The sequence below is a fragment of the Protomyctophum bolini genome (assembly GCF_963924005.1).
Source record: "Protomyctophum bolini genome assembly, chromosome: 14".
Taxonomy (NCBI): Eukaryota; Metazoa; Chordata; class Actinopteri; order Myctophiformes; family Myctophidae; genus Protomyctophum; species Protomyctophum bolini.
The window spans coordinates 31,603,420-31,626,294 of record NC_137875.1 but is presented as its reverse complement, the minus strand read 5'-3'; the positions used below and the strand labels follow the sequence as shown (position 1 = coordinate 31,626,294).

At 43.4% G+C, this 22,875-nt stretch overlaps 1 protein-coding gene across 2 annotated transcripts in view; it reads left to right on the top strand.

Annotated features, from left to right (window-relative positions):
* Positions 1 to 22,245, top strand: part of ccser2a (coiled-coil serine-rich protein 2a) — an 81,284-nt gene extending 59,039 nt beyond the window's left edge. Inside the window, exons 10-11 of one of the 2 annotated variants that reach the window (XM_080782478.1) lie at positions 8,274 to 8,361; positions 16,219 to 16,452. In XM_080782478.1, coding sequence (XP_080638604.1) covers positions 8,274 to 8,361; positions 16,219 to 16,310 — 180 coding nt within the window. In that variant the 3' untranslated portion in view covers positions 16,311 to 16,452. Of the gene's footprint in view, positions 1 to 8,273; positions 8,362 to 16,218 lie in introns of both variants that reach the window. The other variant, XM_080782477.1, reaches the window with a different exon arrangement.
* Positions 22,246 to 22,875: the final 630 nt, after the last annotated feature.

Below are 22,875 nucleotides of genomic sequence, written 5' to 3'. Positions count from 1 at the left end.
ATGCCGATGTTTGTATATACTGTATAACCGTATTTTTCCAAATGGTAGCCCGGGCTGTTAATATATGCAAAATCGATTTGGACCCTGGGCCTTTATAAGGAACTAGACTTCTATTTGCAGTAGGCCGTTATTTATTTTTGCACCGGTTACAGATCCTGTCGAGCATGTTTTTTTAGTGCAAAAATTAAAAGTTATGATAAACATACATAGCAGGCAAAGTCTTTTGTTTTGTCTTTTTGATTTAATATTGAGAATAGGGGAGCTTATAGGCAGTTACTGCTGCTTAATGGATTTGACCCAGATTTGTGCAAACAGACTGACATGATGAAATTAGTTTGGTAGCACAGCTGTGTAAAATTCTAATATTATAAAGATTTTAAAAGGCTGTCATATACTCTGAATATATTCTTTCAAATGAGGTTTGGCCTTATAGATCAAACATACATGTGCTCAGTTTTTTTATGAATACATTTTCAACTATTAAATTATTAATAAAGGTTGTACACATCAGTGAAATTAGGAATATCACTGCACTCAGACTCAGTGCACTGAGCGAGACGCAGCCGCTCCATACATCTCCGTACAAGGGTGTATTACCGGATTTGGACCATCGGCCAGTGGCAGTTGGCAGTTAACAAGGCAAACATCGGCCACTACCGGTTGTCGGCCGATACATCGGTGCAAAAACGGCTATGAAAAATGAGTAAAAATGTATAATTGTCCTAATTATTGCATGGCACTTATAAAATGCCATCCTAGACTGCACACATGCAGACACTACCACACAGACCACACACATATGGTTCAAGTTGTTTCCTTCTCTGCTTTTCCATCTCTGTCCTACAGTATACCTCTCTGCCAGACCCAGACCTCTCTTTCTTTTTCATCCACCCTCTGTGCCTCCAGCTGGGCACAGCTTGCTGCCTTCATTGTGTTTGGGTGGCCATTCACGCGTGGACACATAATACAGTATATTATATACTGTATTATGTGTCCATGCGTGAATGGCCACATACCACACACCATTATGGTGGCCCTGGCATTCTCCTTTCACAGCACCATTTAATCACTGCAAAAGGTTAGAGATATCTTCCCTTTTTCTTTTCTTCACAATGATCTGACCGGAATGCAGGACAGAGGATTATACCTGACCCATCACAGTCCTCTGCTCTCCCATTATGTCATTTCACACCTTCACAAAGTGTCCTCACCCAGAGCTTTGACTTATTTTTTCTCCACAATTTAGTTCTTATGTCGATCCCCATGTGTGTATAGCCCTGTAATTGCCTTCTGTTGGTCTGGACAACCACATGTTGTCTACAACAAGTGACTTGTGACAAAGCGACTTTGGGTACTTTGAAAAGTTATCGATGGTGACGTAATGATGATATGTTTCAGTGTCTGGTGAATTAAAGGTAATGCCCCTATGTATACTATACATGTATGTAAACCGACACCACTGCCATAACAAGCACACAAGTAATCATTAAGTCACACGCTGCCACGGGACATACTCAAGCAGACCGTGCAGGTATGTTTTGGTCCGGTGATACGATGCGTATGTCCCATGACGTGATGAAGATATGTACCAATGCCAGGGTATAATTGGTTTACGATGGTGACGTACTGTAATGATGATATGTTTCAGTGACGGGTGGATTAAAGGGACATACAGTACGCATCAAACGATCCAAGTAACCGCAGTATACCGCTAATCAATTTACAAATTACATATTATATACCGACACTGATCGCTAGACAGAGATCGCCCGCCCCTGTCCACAGACTCCACACCCACTCGAACAATACGAACAATTGTGTTTGTTGGAGCGCTTGTCCAAGCTGGAGGCACTGCAAAGGAATCTTACACCACATTGTCGGACTATTTTTTATTTGTGCTGCATTGCCCCATTTCATTCTTTCTTCACTAATTGTTTGCTTTCAATCCATTTCTTACCATTTTTCTTTCTCCCCAGGCTTCCTTTGGTGTCATTTTTCTTCCCTTTTTTCATTCAATCTATCTTGTCAGACAGTTCAAAGGGTTGTGCTATCACATGCTTTGGCCAAGTAATTCTTGTACTTTGATGTTAGCTTCCAGTGCTGCCAACCCACTTTGTGGGCCCCCATTGAAGAAGGCAATCACAAATATAAGTATAATGCCAGTGGGATTTTTGCTGGAACCGTTGACAATAGGTTGGCAGAGAAACTTTAATAGTCAGGAGGATCGGGGGAGCAACCCATTAGGCGATGGATTGAGGGTCTGGCTTGGTAACGGGAGACGTGGCGTCTGTCTTCAAGCTGGTCCTAACCATTTCGACCTGGTGCTACGTATACGTGTTATGGGCTACCTTTGAATCCGGTAGCTACCTGAGTAGTTGTTGCTATAGCCTACATCATTATTATTATTTTTTTTACATTTTTGAATAAGAATTTGAAGGTTTTCGTACTTAAGTAAGGTTTTAGAAGGCATTTTTACAATCGGCCTCAGGTCTAACTGGGCTAATTATGTGGACCGGATGGATTTCTTTACATGATACTTATCTGTTAATGAGCATGAGCTTTGGAGACTGTAGTGGACCTGTAGCCTATGTACAGTACTGTACTTGAACCCACATTGTTCAGAAATAAATCCCACTGCCTGAGTGATCTTGGCTCACTTAAGTCTCATGTGGGAAGGACTTCATTATTCTTAAAATAAAGCAGAACAGTTGCAATTATTGGACCAACGTTTCGTAGACTTTGTCTGGACCTCACCAAAGTGTACAAAGACACAATCACTTGAAACCTAGTGTCGCTGTTGCCTCTGGCAATTTTCAAATGCTTCCGTCATAGCTTTCGGAGATTGTGGAATAGCTGTCTAGCTACTGTACGCGAGACTGCTTGAAACCTGACTCCAATTACTACTGAATGGCGCAGTCCAATATAATATATTATATATTTGAATTCATAGACACGTTGTGAGTTTGTTTGAAACGTTGTTCTTGTTATTGGCTGAGGGATTGGCAAGAAGGTACTGTAGATCTCATGGAAATGAGTGAATGTTATGATATAAAACACAATTTCTCACAAGCTTAAACAAATAGTGTATCTATACCTTCGTCATAGGGTATGAACCTACATGAAGATGTAATTACTGATGCTGTTTTCAATGGGCAGCCGGCTACAGTGGAGAAAATCACAGTAGTACCTTTCTGCCCAGGTCTATCGTTTGTACCTGCCATTATGCTTCTGTACTTTTGTGAGTGCTGTGTAATGTGTGTACAGCCTCTGTCGATGTTGTACACACACACACACACACACACACACACACACACGCGCGCACACACCGCTGTTCTATGAGTTCAGGGATGGACCACGTCGATGGTGGTATGACTTGAACAATGGGAGTGTGAATGGGCTGGGGATCAGGGGAGCAAACCTCGTTAATAGCCCCGATAAACAAACAAACAAGCAGCAGGGCAGCAGGGAAACAATCATACTACAATAGGCAGTGTTCATCGACGGCAGACAGAAGGGATAATTACCGCTACCTTCCCAGTTGCTCTCAGCTCTGACTCCACTTTAGATCCTCCCCTCCCCACGGTTCCCACACAAAACACAGCTAAATCCTCAGTGTTCATTTAACCCAAGTGTGTGTCAAAATGTAATCATTCATCAGTCATTTTGACAACCTGAGTTACACACACACACACACACACACACACACACACACACACACCTCTTTACTCCTCTGCTCTGTGCTTCTCTCTTTATCTTCTTTATTTCCCGCATTCTTTCTATTAATCTATAGCCTTTTTTATTTTCCCTCTCTTTATCTTCCTTAGTTCTTTTCTTTCTCTAGTCATTAGTCTTGGTGTTGTTGATTTTTGCGTTCACTTTCCTCTCCTCGCTCCTTGTTACCTCAGTCATAATTAGAGCATTTCACTGACACCCTGTCCGAGAGAGAGAGAGAGAGAGAGAGAGATAATGGCTACAGGGAGGGAAGGCAAACAGAGACTGCTAGATGCAGAGAGGAAAATACAATGTAAGAAGCGATGCCTTTCACATTATAGAGAAGCATGAAAGAGGAAATGGAGGTGTGTGTGTTGTGTGGGAGAGACACAGACGGCGAGTGAGGGATGGCAGAGCTTAGTGTAGTGGTGATCAGCGTTCAGCTGTGGGATGATGAGAGGTTTTCTCTCCTACACAGTAAAAAGTGCTCCTATAACTCGGAGAGTATTCAAAGGTAAGAGTCAAATGGCATAACATTCAAGATTTAACTGCGTACTGGGGAAAGTCTTTGACGGCACATATACCATTTGCCTTTGCCCCTGCATTTTACGCACGCACGCATGCATGCGTGTGTTCAGATGCGCACCACTGCAGATGCTCTACACTCACTTTCAACTTTATCGTCTTGGACAGGTGAGAACTTAATTGCCAGAGCCAGTGGAGTGAGACGCTGTGGCCAGACTTAAGTTGTATTCCGTGGCATTATCTCCAGCCAGCCGCAGGAAGCTCCGTGTAGTAGATTAGAGCAAATTTAAACAGATAAAGGCAGTGACAAGGCCAGGCGTGTTGTCTGATAGAGTCATCCTTGTACACGCTGCTGCTGTTGGGTGAAAAGCTTGTCTTCTGAAAAAAGAGTTAACTTTTCAGAAGCCGCATGCAAAGGTTGAAGGTAAGCCGTCTTGCATTGACGTCACACCTTCTTTCTTTTTTTTGCCCTTTTCTCGTTTTTCTTAACTGTCCCAAAGGGGTTGTATTTCACTGCACTCTGGAAAGGTCTGGGAGAACCAACTGACATGGATGTCGTTTTTCATCAGATTAATGTGCAGGGGACCGCAAATTTGCTTTTCTACAAGTAAAGGGACATGTAAACTTTCAGTTTGAAGAAAAATCAATTAAACACAGAGATTGGAATGAAATTTCTCAGTGCCAAGGTACTGTAATGGTATTGAGCTATGTGGTGGTGGGGGTTATTGAAGAAAATGCATGCTGGGACACAAACTCAGGTTTTTCATGCCAAGAGAACATAATGCCCCTCTTTTAATAGCCAGGAAGTTAATGACCACCATAAAAACATGAATGGTTCCAATCTGAGAGCTTGGTCATTATTTAACAGTCCCTTCCATCTGGCGTAAATTAGTATTATTAGTTTTTATTTCATATCTTCAGTGCCATAAAAGTTCTCATGGGACATAATCTTAACCCGCCCTCCCTCCCATTTTTCTAGAGAAACAATTGTCAAAGCCCATGCATCCATCGGCATAAATATATTGTATATTTAGACCGCCGATCTGAAGAGCATGAATGAAGATGCAGCTACAGCTGCATTGCCTTATCGTCACCCTGCCATGTACAGTCACTTCACTTCTACATTGCAAGACGGCTCAAAATCATCAATATGCTTCCTAATCTGTCCCATTTCAACAGCCACTGGCCCACTGTGGGAAGTGTTGCCAGGTCTTTTTTGAGTGTTGCAACCACTCCAAGGAACAGCAATATCCGTGTTCACCTATGTGTCGTTAATGAGCACCAGTATGACTATTAGTACCAGTAGGGGCGCTGTTGTGCCAGAGAGAGATAGTGCTGCACTGTTGCCTGCTAATGAGAGAGAGGAGGGGGGGGGGGAGTTGCACCACTCAGTTCACACAGGTGTGATTTTTTTAAATACAATTTTGTGTGTGTGTGTGTGTGTCTGTGTGTGTGTGTGCATGTGTGCGCGCTACTGTTGATAGTAGTTGTTGCCAGAATCAAAGAGTTAGCCCAGCGATCCTGTTCTCATCATCTGAGCTCTCTCCTTTCGGAAAACTTCTGCTGATACCCATGTTGTTGTTCAAGGAAAAGATGTAGAAGGGGGTCGATACACTCTACCCACCTCCACCTGACGCGACGGGAGCCTTTGTAATAGTCTGGGCCCTTACCTCCTGTCTCTTCTTTCTCGCTTTCTCTCTCCTCTTTTTATCTTTAACCCTCTATCTCACTCCCTCTCCAAGGATCCGTGCATCCCTCTCTGGTGTGAGAGATTTGATCCAATTTAATGTAGGAGGAAGCCCCCCCACTACAGCCAAAGGAAGGGAGATTAATGGATGATGAGGTGTTGGTTCTGTGTTTGCCGTACATGATGCCCCCCCAGTTGCCCCCTTAACGCTTTAAACACCCACTCACACAGGCTCAAGCTGAGAAACAGGATTTCGCTATTGTGTTAGTGTCTCTTATCTCAAATAATGTAATAATGTTTGCACGTGCACATACAGGTACATGTGTAAAGAGTTGTTGGACTATAGACACCCAGCCATCTGTGGTCTCTTGGAAACTGTCAGCATGTGGAATGCAAGCTGACGGAACATAATGTTTTGGACCTGCTTTGGGCAGAAGGCATGATTTGGCAGATTGAAAGACTCGAGGACTTAGAGGCAGGCTGCTATCTTGTTAAAACCCACATACAATGAATGTCTACTTAACATATTTCAACTGTCAATCTGGTGACATTCTTTAGGTTTCAGTAGAGATTTGTATACCTACAGTATGTTACATATTGTGTGACACACTTTCCTATAGGAGTGTAATGCGAGTGTAATTGCTCTGCTACACACAGAAGAGTTTGGAATTGTCTAACTGTAGTTGTTCTCATAATGTCGTTTTCCCAGCTTTCTCATACTGTACGGCACCAGACTTGAAAATGTAGCACAAGGTGTAAAAGCCCTAGAGACCTGTTCCTAATGCATGCAGGTAGTAGCTTTTGATGTAACCTGGCATTTTGGCCAGAGGAAAAAAGGTCATGAGGTTACTCAAATGCTTAGGGCTCACCTTCTGCAAAGTCTCATGAGATATATTACGTACAAATGGAAGGGTGAAGGCCATGGGGTCATAAGAATATATAAGGTGGCTCACCTGGTAAGAGTACTTACCATACAAATACATTAAGACTGTAGTTCTTTCCTGTCTCTCTGACACTATATCATCAGAAATGAAGGAGGAAAAAAGAAAACATGAACGTCATCTGTGTAGAGAATGGAGGTGCACACTGCACAGCCATGGTAATCGAACCAGTAGTTTTGTGCCACAAAAAACAGGCACAAATTACACTCCTTTGTCCCTGTCTCTATTTGCATACTAAATGCTGCTGTGGGTAGATCTAGGAGATAACCTTATGACTTTTTTTTTTTTACTTTTTACTGTTTTGTTTTCGTGCCTAATGTCTATGTCACACTTTTTATGACCTATCGCATAGTACTTTAACGCCTGCACTTTAATGGTTATGTGCATTGTGCACCTTTGTACTTATGGTATCTGCTATGTGAACTGTTTGTCTATTTGTACTGTCTCATTGTTTAATGTACTGTCTATGCTGCAACCCAATTTGCCCTTCGGGGACACTAAATAAACTTGAACCTTGAACCTTGCATCCTTAGAACCTAGTGGGTTCTAAGGATGCAACAAAAAAAACGCTAGCAAACAAATCTACTGGTGTAACAGCACACTCTCTGCTGCTTCTTTTTAGAACCATTAGGCCAAAGCGATGTGAATCCGACAACCGTGGATAAGGGGAGGTAATGGCAGGCACAGATACTCAGACGGACTGATCACAGTGTTGCCGGTAGCTCTGTACGGTGGGATTGGAAATGCAATCAGCAGTTGTAGGATCCGTTAAGTGCTGTATGTCATTTCCCCCTCACTGGTATCGGCACCTGTCCTCAGCTCCGCAGGGGAGTGTATTTTGGCTGGGATGGGACGTGCTTACTGTACTTATTTCCTTATTTGCTTCTTTCTTTCTTTCTTTCTTTCTTATAGGGACCATAATCCTCTGTAGCTTCTTAATATTCTAAACACTCATGTCACCTGTGTGTCTGTGCCCGTGTTGTGTGTGTGTGTGTGTGTGTGTCCTTCATGCTTGGGTGACTATTTACTACTCACAGCTTAATACTAGTGATGTGATGGGGCATGTGTGGGGGAGTGCGCTTGAGAGGCAGAGTGCAGATACACACTTGGGAAGCTAGAATGTTTACATGTGTGGCCATTGGTATATGTCAATGCCGGCACACTTCCACTGTACATTCTGCGCTAAATCATTGAACCCAGGTTTTGGAATATAAAGGGTGCAACAAACATTACAAACAACAAGGTTGATGGGTTTGACAGGTGTCACTTTACGTTTCCTTGAGTCTGCATTTGCGTCTCTGTTTGTACTTAACACCTTACATGCATGGATATTTGTGTGAGCTCTCTCGTCTCGCGTGTGTCGGTGGCATGTCATGCCTATTGTCGTCTGTCTCTTTTTCTCTGTGCAGGGTGTGCTGGCAGCCCCCCTGCTGTCCCCGTGGCAGGCGCAGTACCAGGGCTCACCCCGTACCAGCATGCCCATGCAGCGCAGACACAGTGAGTCACTAACCCTCCCCCTTCTAAACCCTTCTTATGGTACTTTCTCTGTATCAGTAACGTAACACATTCACTGACAGCTATTAATACAAATAATTACTCTCAAGCGGCAGCATTTTCCAGTGAAACCCTTATTTTGAAGGATCCACTGGGACCCCCTTGAACGTAACCCGGAGAAGACATTGTGTTACCGCAAGTTGTTTATGAGCCGTCGAATAAAGCTTGTTTTGACCAGGGGGCGCAATCTGGGAAAGGAATCCAAGATAAAGGCATTTGGACGCGTGCACTCATCTCGCTTACGGTACATTTTCAGTTTACTTCACTGCCTACAGTAGCAACCCAATGCTAATGTATGTAGCATTATGACCACAATCTATCATAAACCACTATAAAGCACCATTTGACGTTGATCTACGTCAATAGCAGTGAATGTGTTGCTGTGCCACCTCTTGCGACTGAATTTCCCCCACGCGGGATTGATAAATCGATATATATCGGCTTCCCTGATCGGACAACCCGATCCATGGAATTAAGTAACTGTTTGGCTGAGCTTTGAGTCATCTTTCTGCCGCTTAGCCAATACAAGTGGCAGCATGTGCAAAACACAATGTGTGACTGTGTGGAGCTGCTACGATTATTTCACACACAACAGGTGCCGTGTATTCCCGACTTGCTTGGCTCTGGTATAAAGCTTGATAAATGGAGATGGATGGATAGATATTACATACATGTACGTCATTAATCTGTTGCTCAGAGAATAACACACCTGTCCATTACATTCATGTCAGGTGTATGCATCATCTTGATGTTAGGTATGACACATATTTCGCTGCGTCTGGAGTTTGCTCCAGCTCTCACTTTATTGAGAAAGACAGGCCAGTGGAAACAGTGACAGCACAATCAACTCCTCAACAATCTCACCAAGACCCACAGCCATTTAGAGCGCCTTTGTGCTCCTTTTCCGCTGATGGGCAAGGCCGACGGAGGGAATGCAAGTAACGAGAAAGAAGGAGAATGGGTAAATACGCTGCAGTCAAAGTGAGAGGCACAGAGTGACTGTTAGAGATGGGAAGAGTGTGTGCAGTAGCACTTTGATCCAGATCAGTGGGGTTGGACATGGAATCAGGCACTGTGGCGCGGGGAGTCGGGGACGGGGACGAGTTTCCGCATCAAGTACAGTATGTATAACACAGATGTTCCCACAGATTTTTGACAACGTGTCTGCAGCCCCACTGTGTGCTGCCACTGTGTGTGTGGGGGGGGGGAGGAGAGGGAGGCATGGTGGGAGAAGAGCGTTGTACATCTATCTATAAATGCACCTATATCTATAAGTCTCTGTGTGTATGTACTGTGTCGTGCATACATGTGTACGTCTGTAATCCACATAACTCGAGAGCCGTTCGCCCCACCGACTTCATATTCGACAAACGCACTCCATACCTCCACAGTGCCCAGTGTTGAGTCCGTCTGGTTGTCCAGAACCAGCACAAAAGCCTCTGCCCAGGGTCTGGACCTGGTCACCCCTATGTCTCCATATATGGAGCTGGCCTGTTCTGACATCACAGTGATTGTTCTGACATCTGCATAGACTCCATATTTGGGCATGCCTGACAAATAACTCCATATATGGGCATAAAAGGGACACAGACTGTAATAACTGGGTGGGGCAACTTGCATCGTTCCAAGTAGTGCACCATGTCTCTGTACGTGTGTACATACGTACGTACGCGTGTACGTACGTCTGTAATCCCCGTAATTCTAGAACCGTTCGCCCCACCAAATTTGACTTGCGCGTTCCACACCACCACAGGGAGTGCAGTGCTCGGTGTCGTAGATTCCATGATGTCACATTGAGATTAGGCAACACACTTCATATTTGGGCATGCCTGACACAGAACTCCATATACAGGAATAAAGGGACACAGAGAGATGGTGGAACGGGTATTGCGGGTGGGGCATGGAATCCCAACTTCCATCGTTACCGACTCAGTGCTCTACCGCCATGCCTGTAAATTCTCTCAGTTTGGTAGGAAAAACAATTTGGGTGTTATGCGCTTGTAAGGTTGTAATTTAATAGAAAAATGAAATAAAATAGCCAGGGGGTTCTTGTTCTTGCCAGTTGTATGGGACTTTATTATGAAAGAAATAATTTGCCCTGGTTTTGTTTTTTTGTGCCCTTTTTTTGGTGTTTGATAAGGCTGGATTCAAGATTGGCCTGTCCAACTTAACTGCTTATTTGTCTCTCTACCACTCAGAGAGAGAGAGAGCATGCTCTCTCTCTCTCTCTCTCTCTCTCTCTCTCTCTCTCTCTCTCTCTCTCTCTCTCTCTCTCTCTCTCTCTCTCTCTCTCTCTCTCTCTCTCTCTCTCTCTCTCTCCCCCCCCATTATCTTTCACCCACTCCCACTTTCTCTCTACCTTGCCTGTTCTTCTGTGTAAACGTCTCTCGTGTTCTTTCTCCTCTCCCTCTGCCTCCCCATACATAATGCCTGTGGCAAGGAGTGGAGACCCTAGTACAGTACTTCACTGACAGAGCGTGGTACAGTAACCCTTTCTTTAACATGCCACCTCCCCATACCCCCTAACCGCCACACCCCAACACCAGCATGCCGGGGTGGGGGCTGGCATGATGTGATGATGTGGAGCTACGTAGCATGTACATTTTGCATGCTTTGTTGCACTGGGTGTTCTGTAACGCCTTGTTGCTGTGGTGGTGTTATTGAGTTTGTGACCTTGTCGTGTAACTACACTCGCTGTATTGCTTTGAGTGAGTCTTCCTGGGGAAGACAGTGTGAGGTCACCGCCATGCTTTATTTTTTTGTTATTTCACATTCTTTGTTGCCTGTTTGGTTGCTGTGACCTCGCTAAAGCCTTCATATTTTTCATCCATTTATCTTTCTTTTGACAGTTTGTGAGATTTTGAAAAATAGGTCTGAGATTGTTGTTGTGTTGGTGTTCGTAGTGTATGTATGCAGTTTTGTTATACATTTTATACATGGTTTGGTTTTTTTGGTTTGTTGTGTTGTTCCATGCTATCAAACAAAGAGTTTTATGAATTGCCGTGCATGCGCTGATGTATTCCTTATTAAACATATTTTCATTCACAGGGCAGGTGGTATATCACCCTAGGAGGTGTTTGCACTTTATGAACAACTCTGCGGAATCGCATCGGAAGGCATAAAGTTTACGAATGACCCCCTGTTATTGTATCTGAAAGCGTATTACCGGCACCCTGAGTTATAGCCTTCATTCTAACTCTGCCATCACGAGCAGTTTAGCACGGCGAGCAGACAAATGTGAGCAATCTCAGCGCTCCGCCCTCACCCCCTCTGGCTCCTCTGGCGGTTAAATTCACTCACAATCGAAATTACCATTTCCACAACAGACAATATAATATATTAGACGCTATGAAGTCTAAACTAGCACCCAAATAATTGTTATTTTCTCTCTTAAAGGACCACTTCACCACTTTTCAACCTGCATTCATATTGTTGGTCCTCACTAATGTTCATGATAAAATGCCACAATTATTTTCTACTCGGTCTGTGTCTCATATGAGGGCTGTGCGCAGTTCAGTAACCATCCACCAGTGACATCATCAATGGGGAATCAAAGGTAATAGAAACGGCAAGCTTTCTATTCCTGAACAGTTGCAATGTGAAAATGGAAGCCATCGTTCTCACGATAATGAAAATCTTGTTCAAAAAAATATCTGCCCAACGATGTTGTCACTGGTGGACGGATTTCTGAACTCCACAAAGCCCTCAGCCCACAAACTGAGTAGGGAAAAAAAGTGGTATTGTATTATGACCATTAGTGAGGACCAATTATACGAAGATAAGTTGGAAGTGGTCCTTTAACCAGGCTCTTTCCTAAACGTATTGTTTGCTAAATGTCACGTGAGCTAGTCTATAATTACCACTGCGTTTCTATTCCGAGAGTCAGTCTGTGGAAGAAATGTATTATAATGGCTTCTGACACTTTCCTGATGCCGCATATTATTGGCATCTCTGTGTTTTGATTAGACTCGTTGGTGAACTGAGACATGAAGTTCTTGTCAGTGCACTGGAAAAGACCTTGTGTTACCCACACCTTCAGCAATGAGTATCTGAGGACAGTACACCTTGTACCATGTGACTGAATACAATGAGTCTCTGAGGACAGTACACCGTGTACCATGTGACTCAATACAATGAGTCTCTGAGGACAGTACACCTTGTACCATGTGACTCAATACAATGAGTCTCTGAGGACAGTACACCTACACCTTGTACCATGTGACTCAATACAATGAGTCTCTGAGGACAGTACACCTTGTACCATGTGACTCAATACAATGAGTCTCTGAGGACAGTACACCTTGTACCATGTGACTCAATACAATGAGTCTCTGAGGACAGTACACCTTGTACCATGTGACTCAATACAATGAGTCTCTGAGGACAGTACACCGTGTACCATGTGACTCAATACAATGAGTCTCTGAGGACAGTACACCTTGTACCATGTGACTCAATACAATGAGTCTCTGAGGACAGTACACCTTGTACCATGTGACTCAATACAATGAGTCTCTGAGGACAGTACACCTTGTACCATGTGACTCAATACAATGAGTCTCTGAGGCCAGTACACCGTGTACCATGTGACTCAATACAATGAGTCTCTGAGGACAATACACCGTGTACCATGTGACTCAATACAATGAGTCTCTGAGGACAGTACACCTTGTACCATGTGACTCAATACAATGAGTCTCTGAGGACAGTACACCTTGTACCATGTGACTCAATACAATGAGTCTCTGAGGACAGTACACCTTGTACCATGTGACTCAATACACCAAACGTTTTAGCTCAAGACCCAAAAGAGAAATTAGACGATTGGACCCAAACTAGTGAAAATGGAAGATCTACGAGCTCACAACGCATCACTTTGTGCCACACCGTGAGCTTGTATACCTGCTATTTTCACATCTGCTTAAACTTTCTTTTAATTCATTTGTGGAAATTAGATTTATTTATTTTTTATGAAAAGTATTTTTTTTTAAACAAAAAAGGGGACATTTATACTCGCAACCCCTAAAATTGGTCCACGGCCCAAACATGAGTCCTTCCTGACCCACTGTTTGGGGTACAGTGCAATAGACGCACCATCAAACAAGGAGTCACTACCATGCATTATGCATATCACCTACAATGTACTGTATTATAAATGTACTGTATACCAATATGCATTCAGCGGTTTGAAAATGACTCTTATACTGGGCTTTTCAATTAGTACAGTATCTACAGGAACTGCTCTGTTCAAATGCTACAGTAGATGTTATACCGGTACACAGTAAAATCCTCTGTGTTAATTTAACTCTGAGCGTGTACAAATGTAACCACATATTTTAATTAACGTTGATGACTTTTTCAGTGTATACGCATTGCTGCGGATAAGATGTTTATGCTGATTCCCCGATAAATTATACTACAAAAGTCCTCTGTCACCATTTTCCATCTCCTCCATGCAATTATCTGTGGAACTCTCGCATTACTGAGAAATCACATTCAGAGCATGGGGGACGAATTATTCTCTGTGGTTTTTGGCTATGAAAGAAAAAAGCTGTTCTCCCTATCACAGACGTCACAGAGCTCTCATAGCTCTTATTTGGATGATAGATTTTCGTGCTATATTTTAGTGATGTAGCCTTTTGAAGTCTTTTAATAATTTCTAATGTAATCTCTGTGCTCACAGCTCTTTTAGCACAGAGGCTTCATTTAGCTATACATGTTGTGGCTTTGCCACCCTCATTGCAAAAAAGCTAGAATGTCTCTGAAGATGCCCACTGAGAAATGAAACCCCAGGCTTAGGGAAGGGTTACTATGAAAGGCTGGTGAGTGCAGTGTGGTGGTATGGAGCCAGCAGATGGCGCTATGGTCTTGGTCATCCACAGCCACTCCCTCATTACATACTACATGGGATTGACAGCAGTAACCTGTTTAAAAAATACACATAATTTTTCTTTATTTTCTACACAGTCTTAATATGTATTCCAGTCATTTCCTGTGTACAGGCTTTGGGGCTTGTACACAGCTGTATGAGTACATATCCTTTGAAGTAGTCTTTGACTTGTCCTGTTCCAATGGGAGTCAAAGCTGTAACCGTAGAGCTGTGGAGACACAGGATAGCTACACAAAATTGTATACAGAAAAGCCCTGCCATGGGCTATCTCTGGCACATTCATTTCAACAAATTAATAGTGTATCATTTAGAATAAAACCACATGTTGAGCTAGCTTCAATAGAGTGTGTGTGTGTGTGTGTGTGTGTGTGTGCGCGCGCGCGCGTGCGTGCACAATTGTTATGTGCAGCTTTGGATACAATCCTGAATAATAAGGTGGCAGGTAGCCAGCTTATACCCAACTACAGCTAGTTAGTACATGCATCAGTGTCAGGAGAAGAGATTAAAGTAATAGTCCATATTGAGCTACATTATGTTCCAGACTGGCTGGATACCACCATGCTGAACTGGTTAATGTGGAAAAACATGTTGGTCAAGTATCCTGTTTAAACTGTGCATGCACAATGCACATACGGTAGTAGGTACAGTAGATATTGCAAAGTACCTTTAAATTATTTGGTGGAGCAGCCATGCAGGAAGCATATAAAGAACTGTCCTAGAATATGCATCCCAAGTACTCATGCATGTACACAGATATTGCCAATACTGTATGTTGTTCCAAAATAGAAATGCGCCCAAAACAAATAAACTACAACAAATACCGTTTTCTTTATTTTTTTATATAATACGTATACTATACATTTGCAAGAGCAGCATAAAGGACTAAAAAAACAAATATTGCTATTTCTGTCTTCTTCTCTCAGATATCTCTATCTGCTCCATATTCCTGAACAAAATTCTATCTGTTGCATAAAGGTCACATGAAAAGCCCCACCAAAACCCGACAAACTCTTTGCAGACATCTAAATCTGGCTAAATTGAATAAGAACTGCCTCAGGGAACATGCATGATGTGGAACGAAGACAAAGACTTCTTAATTTCAACAAGCTGCTGGTATCTAAATTGAAATGACCAGCATCAATTAAAGGCTTGAACGACTCGTAGCCACGATGAAAGTCTGCTTTATTTTAAATGGTAAACGAATGTTTCAACAGAATTGTCTTCCTCAGGGTATTTTGAAATTACAAAAATGCTGTTCTCAGAACTATGTTTTCAAGCTTGTCAAATAGTATTGCAGGATTTAATATATATAAAAGAGAAAAGTCCTCACACAGCTATGCTCCTCAGTGCCAAAATCAGTGACAATTACAGCCTATGTGGTATGTGGTTCACGTCACGTGACCGACAAGAAAACAGGGCAGGTGATAATTGTTATAAATGGCATTCTGTTTTTAAACCAGTATTTAATATTCTGCATACGCACACTTTAAAATAGGACTAGATCTAAAAGTGCATGCTTTGAAAAGCCTGGTGTAGCTCAGCCCTAAAGCAGCGACCAACTCCTCAGGGAGCCTTTAAGACCCAGAACCCAGACACGCAGCCAGCCAGGTTATCACTGAGTGCCTGTCTGACTCAAAGGCTACTGTATGTATCCGCACCTCTCATTTGGGGTAGGTGTTGTGACTGGCAGTGTTGGCTGCCACTGCTATGAAAGGGAAAGACAGAACAAAAAACGTAAGTCAAATAAAAGACAGATTTTTAAGTTCTTTTTTTTTTTGTTTTCTTTTTCATTCCAAATTCAAAGGCCTGGTTTTCACCCGGATCAAAGACACTGAAAAAAGGGACAAACCAACTGGGACAAATAAATAGCATTATACTGATGTATTAATGTATTTTTTCCCCTTTCACAGCCTCCAATACTACAGCCTTCCAGCACCTGCCTCACAGAGCACCTGCGCCAGGAAAAACGAGTAAAAACTCCCCCCACAGAGGTCCACAGTGACCCCACAAGAAGCAGCATTAGAGAGGGCGGAGCAAACATAGACTTTGGCCAGCCAACTGGAGGCACCGTGACGGATTCCTCTCTCCTGGTAGGACCTCCGGCCCCAAACCCAGATGAAATTAGCCTCCTCGTCGGCGCCCACCACCGCCTCCAGGACTACTCGGGCTCAGTGGTGCCAGAGGGGGCCACGGCCAGGCACCGCCCAACCTCAGCTTCTCAGTCTGGGGCCAAGCCTGGTCCGCTGACCGAGATGGGGCTGGTCTCTGGCGAAGCAGTTGCATCTGCTTGCCCCCGCGTGCTGCAGGCCCCCCGCCTCCACAGGCGAGTGTCAGTGCCAGCGCTACCACGGGGGGGCACCGGTGGCTCTGTCCCTCGTAGAGCGGGGGGCTGCTCTGCGCCACCGGCTAACTTCAGGACCAAGCAGCTGCCCCCTCCCTCCAGAGGCCTGCCTTGCTTCAGTGCAGGGCCTCCGGGCTGCTCTTCACTCCCTCAGCCCCGCACGGCATTTGGGCTCTGGAAGGATCCAGGGAGCACTAACACCGCAGCCGCCAACCTAAGCCTGGCTGAGGAGTGTGACCCCAGGGCAGCCAGGGTCCTGTCCACCCCCGGCCTCTCACGCCTCCCCAAGCCAAAGATCATCTAAGGAGCTTCCCATCCCAACCCCATCCAAAGCTCAACCATCACAACATGAGACTGAGATCTGCAGCCATCGTTCCTCTTCCAGACCCCAGACATAATAATATGTGTGGTCTCTGTGTGTCCCATAAGAACATGCACTGTGTCAAGGTCACACATTCATGTGGTCACACTGTCATTGTCTGAAAAAGCCCTGCTTCGCGGATCACAAAGCAATATGTAGCACGGCCTCGTCTTAACCACAATTCAGAGTGGTACAATTTTAATTCCACATGGTCTTCTAAAATAGTCCCAGCTGGTTATGAGTGAAATGAACTTGAGAATGAACTGAGGATGATTTCCTGCTGGGACAATTGGACGGATACAATGTCCAGTTTATTTGCTTTGCACATTTGACAGATACATTATCGTTCATTGTGAAACATGGAGTGTTACTATTCACACACACACACACACACGCACACACACGCACACACACACACACACACACACACACACACACACACACACACACACACACACACACACACTGTATGCATTTCTCTTAAGGTATTACCCGTTTATTTAAACTTGAAACTGTGGATGACAAGTCCAGTTGCCCTAACATACAGTACTGTAGCGTGTATAGGTTACAGGTATGTGCCCATTGCTTTGTAATGGAGCGCCTGAGGAGAGAAGGTATTTCAAGATAAGAAAAGTGACATTACAGCAAAGGTGACAGGCTGCGGGGAAAGTAATCTGTCTGTGTAGCCTTCATATTCAGAGAGAGAAAAGAATGTGCTTGTGAAAAAGTATTAGTTCTCATCTATGTGCATTGTGCATGGCCAAGAAAGGACATGGGGAGAGAGCGAGACGGAGGTGAGAGGAAAATAAAAAGACAACTCCTTCAAGAAAGGGTTTCATAATGTCTGGTGCACGGTCCATTTCAATTCGGTGTAGCCTCAAAGTGAACCTCTGTGAACCCTGCAAGCACTTGGCATGCATGAACTTGACTCGGTGGGCAGACCTTGTTGGAAATGGAAGAGAGAGGCCTATTATAGTCGTATGAAGTGAAGTAGCCATGGGTAGTTCCGACAGTCATTAGACTGACAACCTACCGCAAACCCTAACCGCAAGCACGATGCAACGCATGTCGGACCAATGCATGGCGGACCTTTGGTGTGTCGTATAAGCGTGTGCACCCCGTAGGGGGTGGTGGGGGGTCATGTAGATACTTTGGAGAAGTGGGAAGTCAGATATGAATTACTCGCAGGGGTGTAACGATATATTTTAACAGCGATACGATACGTATCAAGATACGTGGTTGACGATACGATACTTGAACGATATTTGGTTCATTATGGTGATACGATACGGTTCAATGATTTGAAATCGATACAGTAACCATTTAGCAAATACATTAAATATTGGAGAAACTTGTGGATAGTGCAGATTATTTTAAGGGATACATTTATTATTTATATATAATTAATTAAGTAAACCGTGATTCTCTGGCAATTAGATTATTTATATTTTTACAATTTATTTTGACACGTATTGTATGGACGCACCCGTACCTTGAAATGAACACAGATAATACACACATTTATCAATAGACCAAGTGTAGTGATATGGAATGGAATACTAATTAAACCCATCTTTATATTTTTCTTCTTAAAATTGCTAAATACAATGCACAGGTACTTTACTTATTGATTCAATTGATTATTTCCATTGCAAAACGATTCGATACCGATTATTTCCATTGCAAAATGATGCGATACAAAGTCAAACAATACGATACGATATTTGCTGTTTAGATATTGATATACTTCGATTTTGTTTAATTAAAAGTTAGTTTTAATAGTTACTATATCGTTACACCCCTATGAATTAGCTTTCATTATGTGCCAAGAAAGATTATAGCAGGAGAAAGCAGGCACGCTTGCACACACACGCATGCATAATGTAGGTCCGTGCAGACTGAACCGCAGAAAATAATTTACTTGAAGTACCACGCTGACTGAAACAGAACATTCCAAATCTCGTGTCGATTCGGTCCCATCCCAGTGTGCTAGCTGACATTTGGCTTAAAGACTTAAGAATAATTAGGTATTTGTGGGGTATTTTTCCCCAAAGGAAGCCTTAGAGCCTTTATTTGTGGTGTTTCAAGTCAGAGATTTCTGGGCGTCGGGTTTATCACTCCTACTGACAGCAACAGTGCTCCCCCTCATATCTGGCTACTGTCCGGTGTACCCCTCTGGCAATGTCCGGTCTGTTGCATTGCACCTAATAACCGTGCCGTGCTTTAGTACAGAAAGACAGAGGGGAGGGAGAGAGAGTCTCAGAGGGGGACATGTGTGTTTGCACTCGCTCATGGACACACACAACTTGCACATGCAGCCTGACTACTCTCGGGGGCGCACACACAACTCTCAGGCACATACATACACACAGTGACTTCATAGTTTGTGTGTTTTTGGATTTCTATAGAAAAATGCTTCATAAGAACCCTGGGTGTATATATAGTATAGAATATGGCATTAAGAGTTAAAGCCAAACATCTTCATAGGATATGGTGGAAACGAGATGCAACCATCTTGTTTCCTCTAGTGTGTGTGTGTGTGTGTGTGTGCCGATAAAGCATGTTTTCCTATTCTGCTGGTAAGATGCCATGCCAATCGACCCAAGCAGTCAGCAGTGCTTTGTGTAGCCAAGAAAAACCCATTTCTTTTAATGAGAACGGAAGGGAGGGTGCAGGGGAAAAGATGCACAATAAGATAATGGGAGTGGGCGGGGAGGAAAAGGCAGAGGGGGACAGATGTGGAGATGAGGAGGTGACGGCAAGGCAACAAAACTGAACAGGTTATGTGTGTGAATGCGTTTTTAAACGCGTGTCTGTGTGTGTGCGCACCTATGAGCGAGATCAGATGGAGTGAGAGGCAATACACAGACTGCGGCGTGTTTATTTGCGTGTGCTGTGGTCCGGAGAATGGCCCAATCCTCACAGCGTGTCACTCACTGCTTAGTAATGCCAAGCAGGAAATCAATGCAGCAGGCTGTGTGGATCTCTCCAGACACCTATGGCTGCCAGGGGGGGGGTGTGTGTGTGTGTCCGTCCGCCCGCCCGCCCACCCTCGGGCCAAAGGAGACACATGCCAGGTTAGAGCAGGGCTCCATCTTTTCTGCCACCATCCACCTCTGCTCGACTCTCCATCTCCAAATCAATGGCTCTGGCTCCTCTCAGTTCTGCCCAGGTGAGCAGCAAAGCCAGTGGGTCTCGCTAGCCTCAGCAAGCATATAAGTGCTCTGAATTCACACTGCCCACCTAACTGGATCAATCCTAATTTTGACTCAATTCATGTTTCAATGGAGCTATAATGATACGGTTTATTCTCATCGTGCAACCGGGGAAAAGGTTACTGTACCAAAGACATTTTTTGTTCTAACGTTGTTTCAAAGTGCATTGAACTGCACTGCGGTACTCCTTCCACATTACCTTCAAATTATTATGGTCGGTGGCTGGTGGCTCAGTGAGTCACAGGGACCAGAGTTAGTATCCATGCTCCCGACATGATTAGCATGTCTTCCTTCTCTCTGACCTCGTTTCAGTCTTGACACTATGCTAATCTAATCAAATAAAATAAAAAGTTATATATATATATTATAATGTAACTGATTTGAAGCTGCTGATCAATTGAGACACAATGTTCTCCTCTGTTGCTTTTTTTTTATCTCTTCAGGGTTTACCTAGTCTCAATTGCATTTTACAGCTAATTTACTCATTATTATTAGCAACAGAGATGGTAGCCTACGGTCTCATGCTGTAATGTAATTTTGTTCCCACCCTGATGCCACCCCATTTTCAAATGTCTTGTGAATCAACATAATGTAATTGTCATTTCAGCACTGACTGAATCTGTTGCCTTTATGCGATGTATTTATGTATTTAAGATGTTTTCCTATCCAGTGAAACGTAAAGTAGCAGGTTGTTTTCACATAACATGTAAGGAAGGACTTAGTTTCTATGACGACTCTGTGTCCACTCCATATACGCTATTTCTCTTCTGTATTGTGCCAGAGATGCTGTGATGCAGTATTGTCGGAAACTAACATTAATAATGTCAAAATGAAGTGTAGGTAGGTTTAAGTGGCTTGTCGATATCAGCCAGGATGAAAGTAACCGCACTGTATTATTGACTGATCTAATATGCAAGTGAGAAAAGAAAACAGCTTTTTAGATTAAATCTAATCAGTTATGCACTTTAAATGTGAGATTTTGTTTATGTCATATGTACATTAGAACTGGATTTAAATGCAAGTGGGGTTTCATTTGGTTTGTACGGAATTCAATTCTCCCCTTTCTCTTCCTTCATGTCTGTCAGTGTGTGACATAGCCCACGTACATCCTGTTTTCCCCAGAGGCTGGTATGAGACGGCAATAATAAAGTCTATCTGGGCTTATCTTGCTTTAGGGTCAGACTAGGGCGCTGTCACGTTCGTCACACGGCGTCCTCATTTCCAACCATAAACTGTCGTAGATGCTGATGTCTCGATGCCTTCGTCTCCCCCTGCTACTTTAAGTGAAAACAGGTGTGGAAGGGACATGTTGTGCATGGACTGCTATGACGATCAATGCCGTTCACTCTTCCGGAACATAGACATGGATGGACGCACACAGACTCAGGCTACACATACAGAACAAGCTGCTGTTGACTTCAGTTTTAGATGAATTAAGGCCAAAGTGGTGGGTGTGCTCTCCTTGTTTGATTACCTGCTGTTTGCTTTTCTCTGGATGAAATAAATGATAAATTAAACAAATCCTTCCTCTGTAACTTAAAATGTCACACTACACACATGAGATCATGCATTACAAATGAAATGTTTGTTTCTTTTACAGACTAACCACCAGACACCACATTATTTTTTTTTGTGGGGCGCCATCCCCCTTCTATATTCAGGTATTGGTGTAGATTTTCGTCTTACACAAACATTAAATTCCCATTGACCATGAATGGAGACTTTTCGTCATATGTGGACGAGCAAATCAGCCTTTTTTGGCTTACACAAACATTCAATTCCCATTGACAATGAATGGAGAATTTACGTCATATGTGTCTGAGCAAATAAGAGAGCACCGCAATTCACACAGGTGTGACTTTTGAGCCCCTCATATATATAGCAAATCGGCTATTTTCGCCTTACACAAAGACGATAAGAGCGCCCCTCACTTCACACAGGTGTGATTTTTGCTATTTATTTGATTTTGCCCAAGTTGCAAAAGGAAGACGAAAGGCTACGAGCAGATGAGGAAAATCAAGAATCTCCAAAGGACTCATTTTGGTCCAGGAGAAAGACTTTCAGGTGTGACGGGTTGAGCTTTTGAAGGCCAGGTCCTTGCCCCTGAAGGCTTGTCTGACAATGCCAGTTATCCCATTCCCAGCTGCTGTGTTAACCAGAAGGTTGGCCTGCATCTTTGACTAGATGAGAAAGAGAGGGGCAGGGGAAGGAGAGGGCTATAGAAAAGAAGGAAGCAAAGTCAAGCAGAAAATTAAGGTGAATTGAGTGTAGCGGAAACTGAAAGCAGAGGGTGAGGTGAACGGCAGAAATATCTATGGCGAAGATGCCACTGTATACCGTGTGACTAATGAGAGTTAGAATGACTCTGAGCAGATGGGTGGCTATCAGCCTGCCAAGTGTTCTGCAGCTGACCCCGTCAGCTTGGAAACGCAAGACGTGTTAATTGTGTAATATGGAAGACATAATGGTTTAACTTTAAATTGAAACAAAAGTAGTCAAAGAATTAAGTCAAGCGATGTGCACTGAATAGTTTGTTGACTTCATTCATCATCAAATACTTTTCTTTTACTTACAGTCTTACACATTTCTTGAGTGGAAATTCAATGAGGCAGGCTTTTAGCATTAACTTAGCATTGACTTTAGTTCTTAT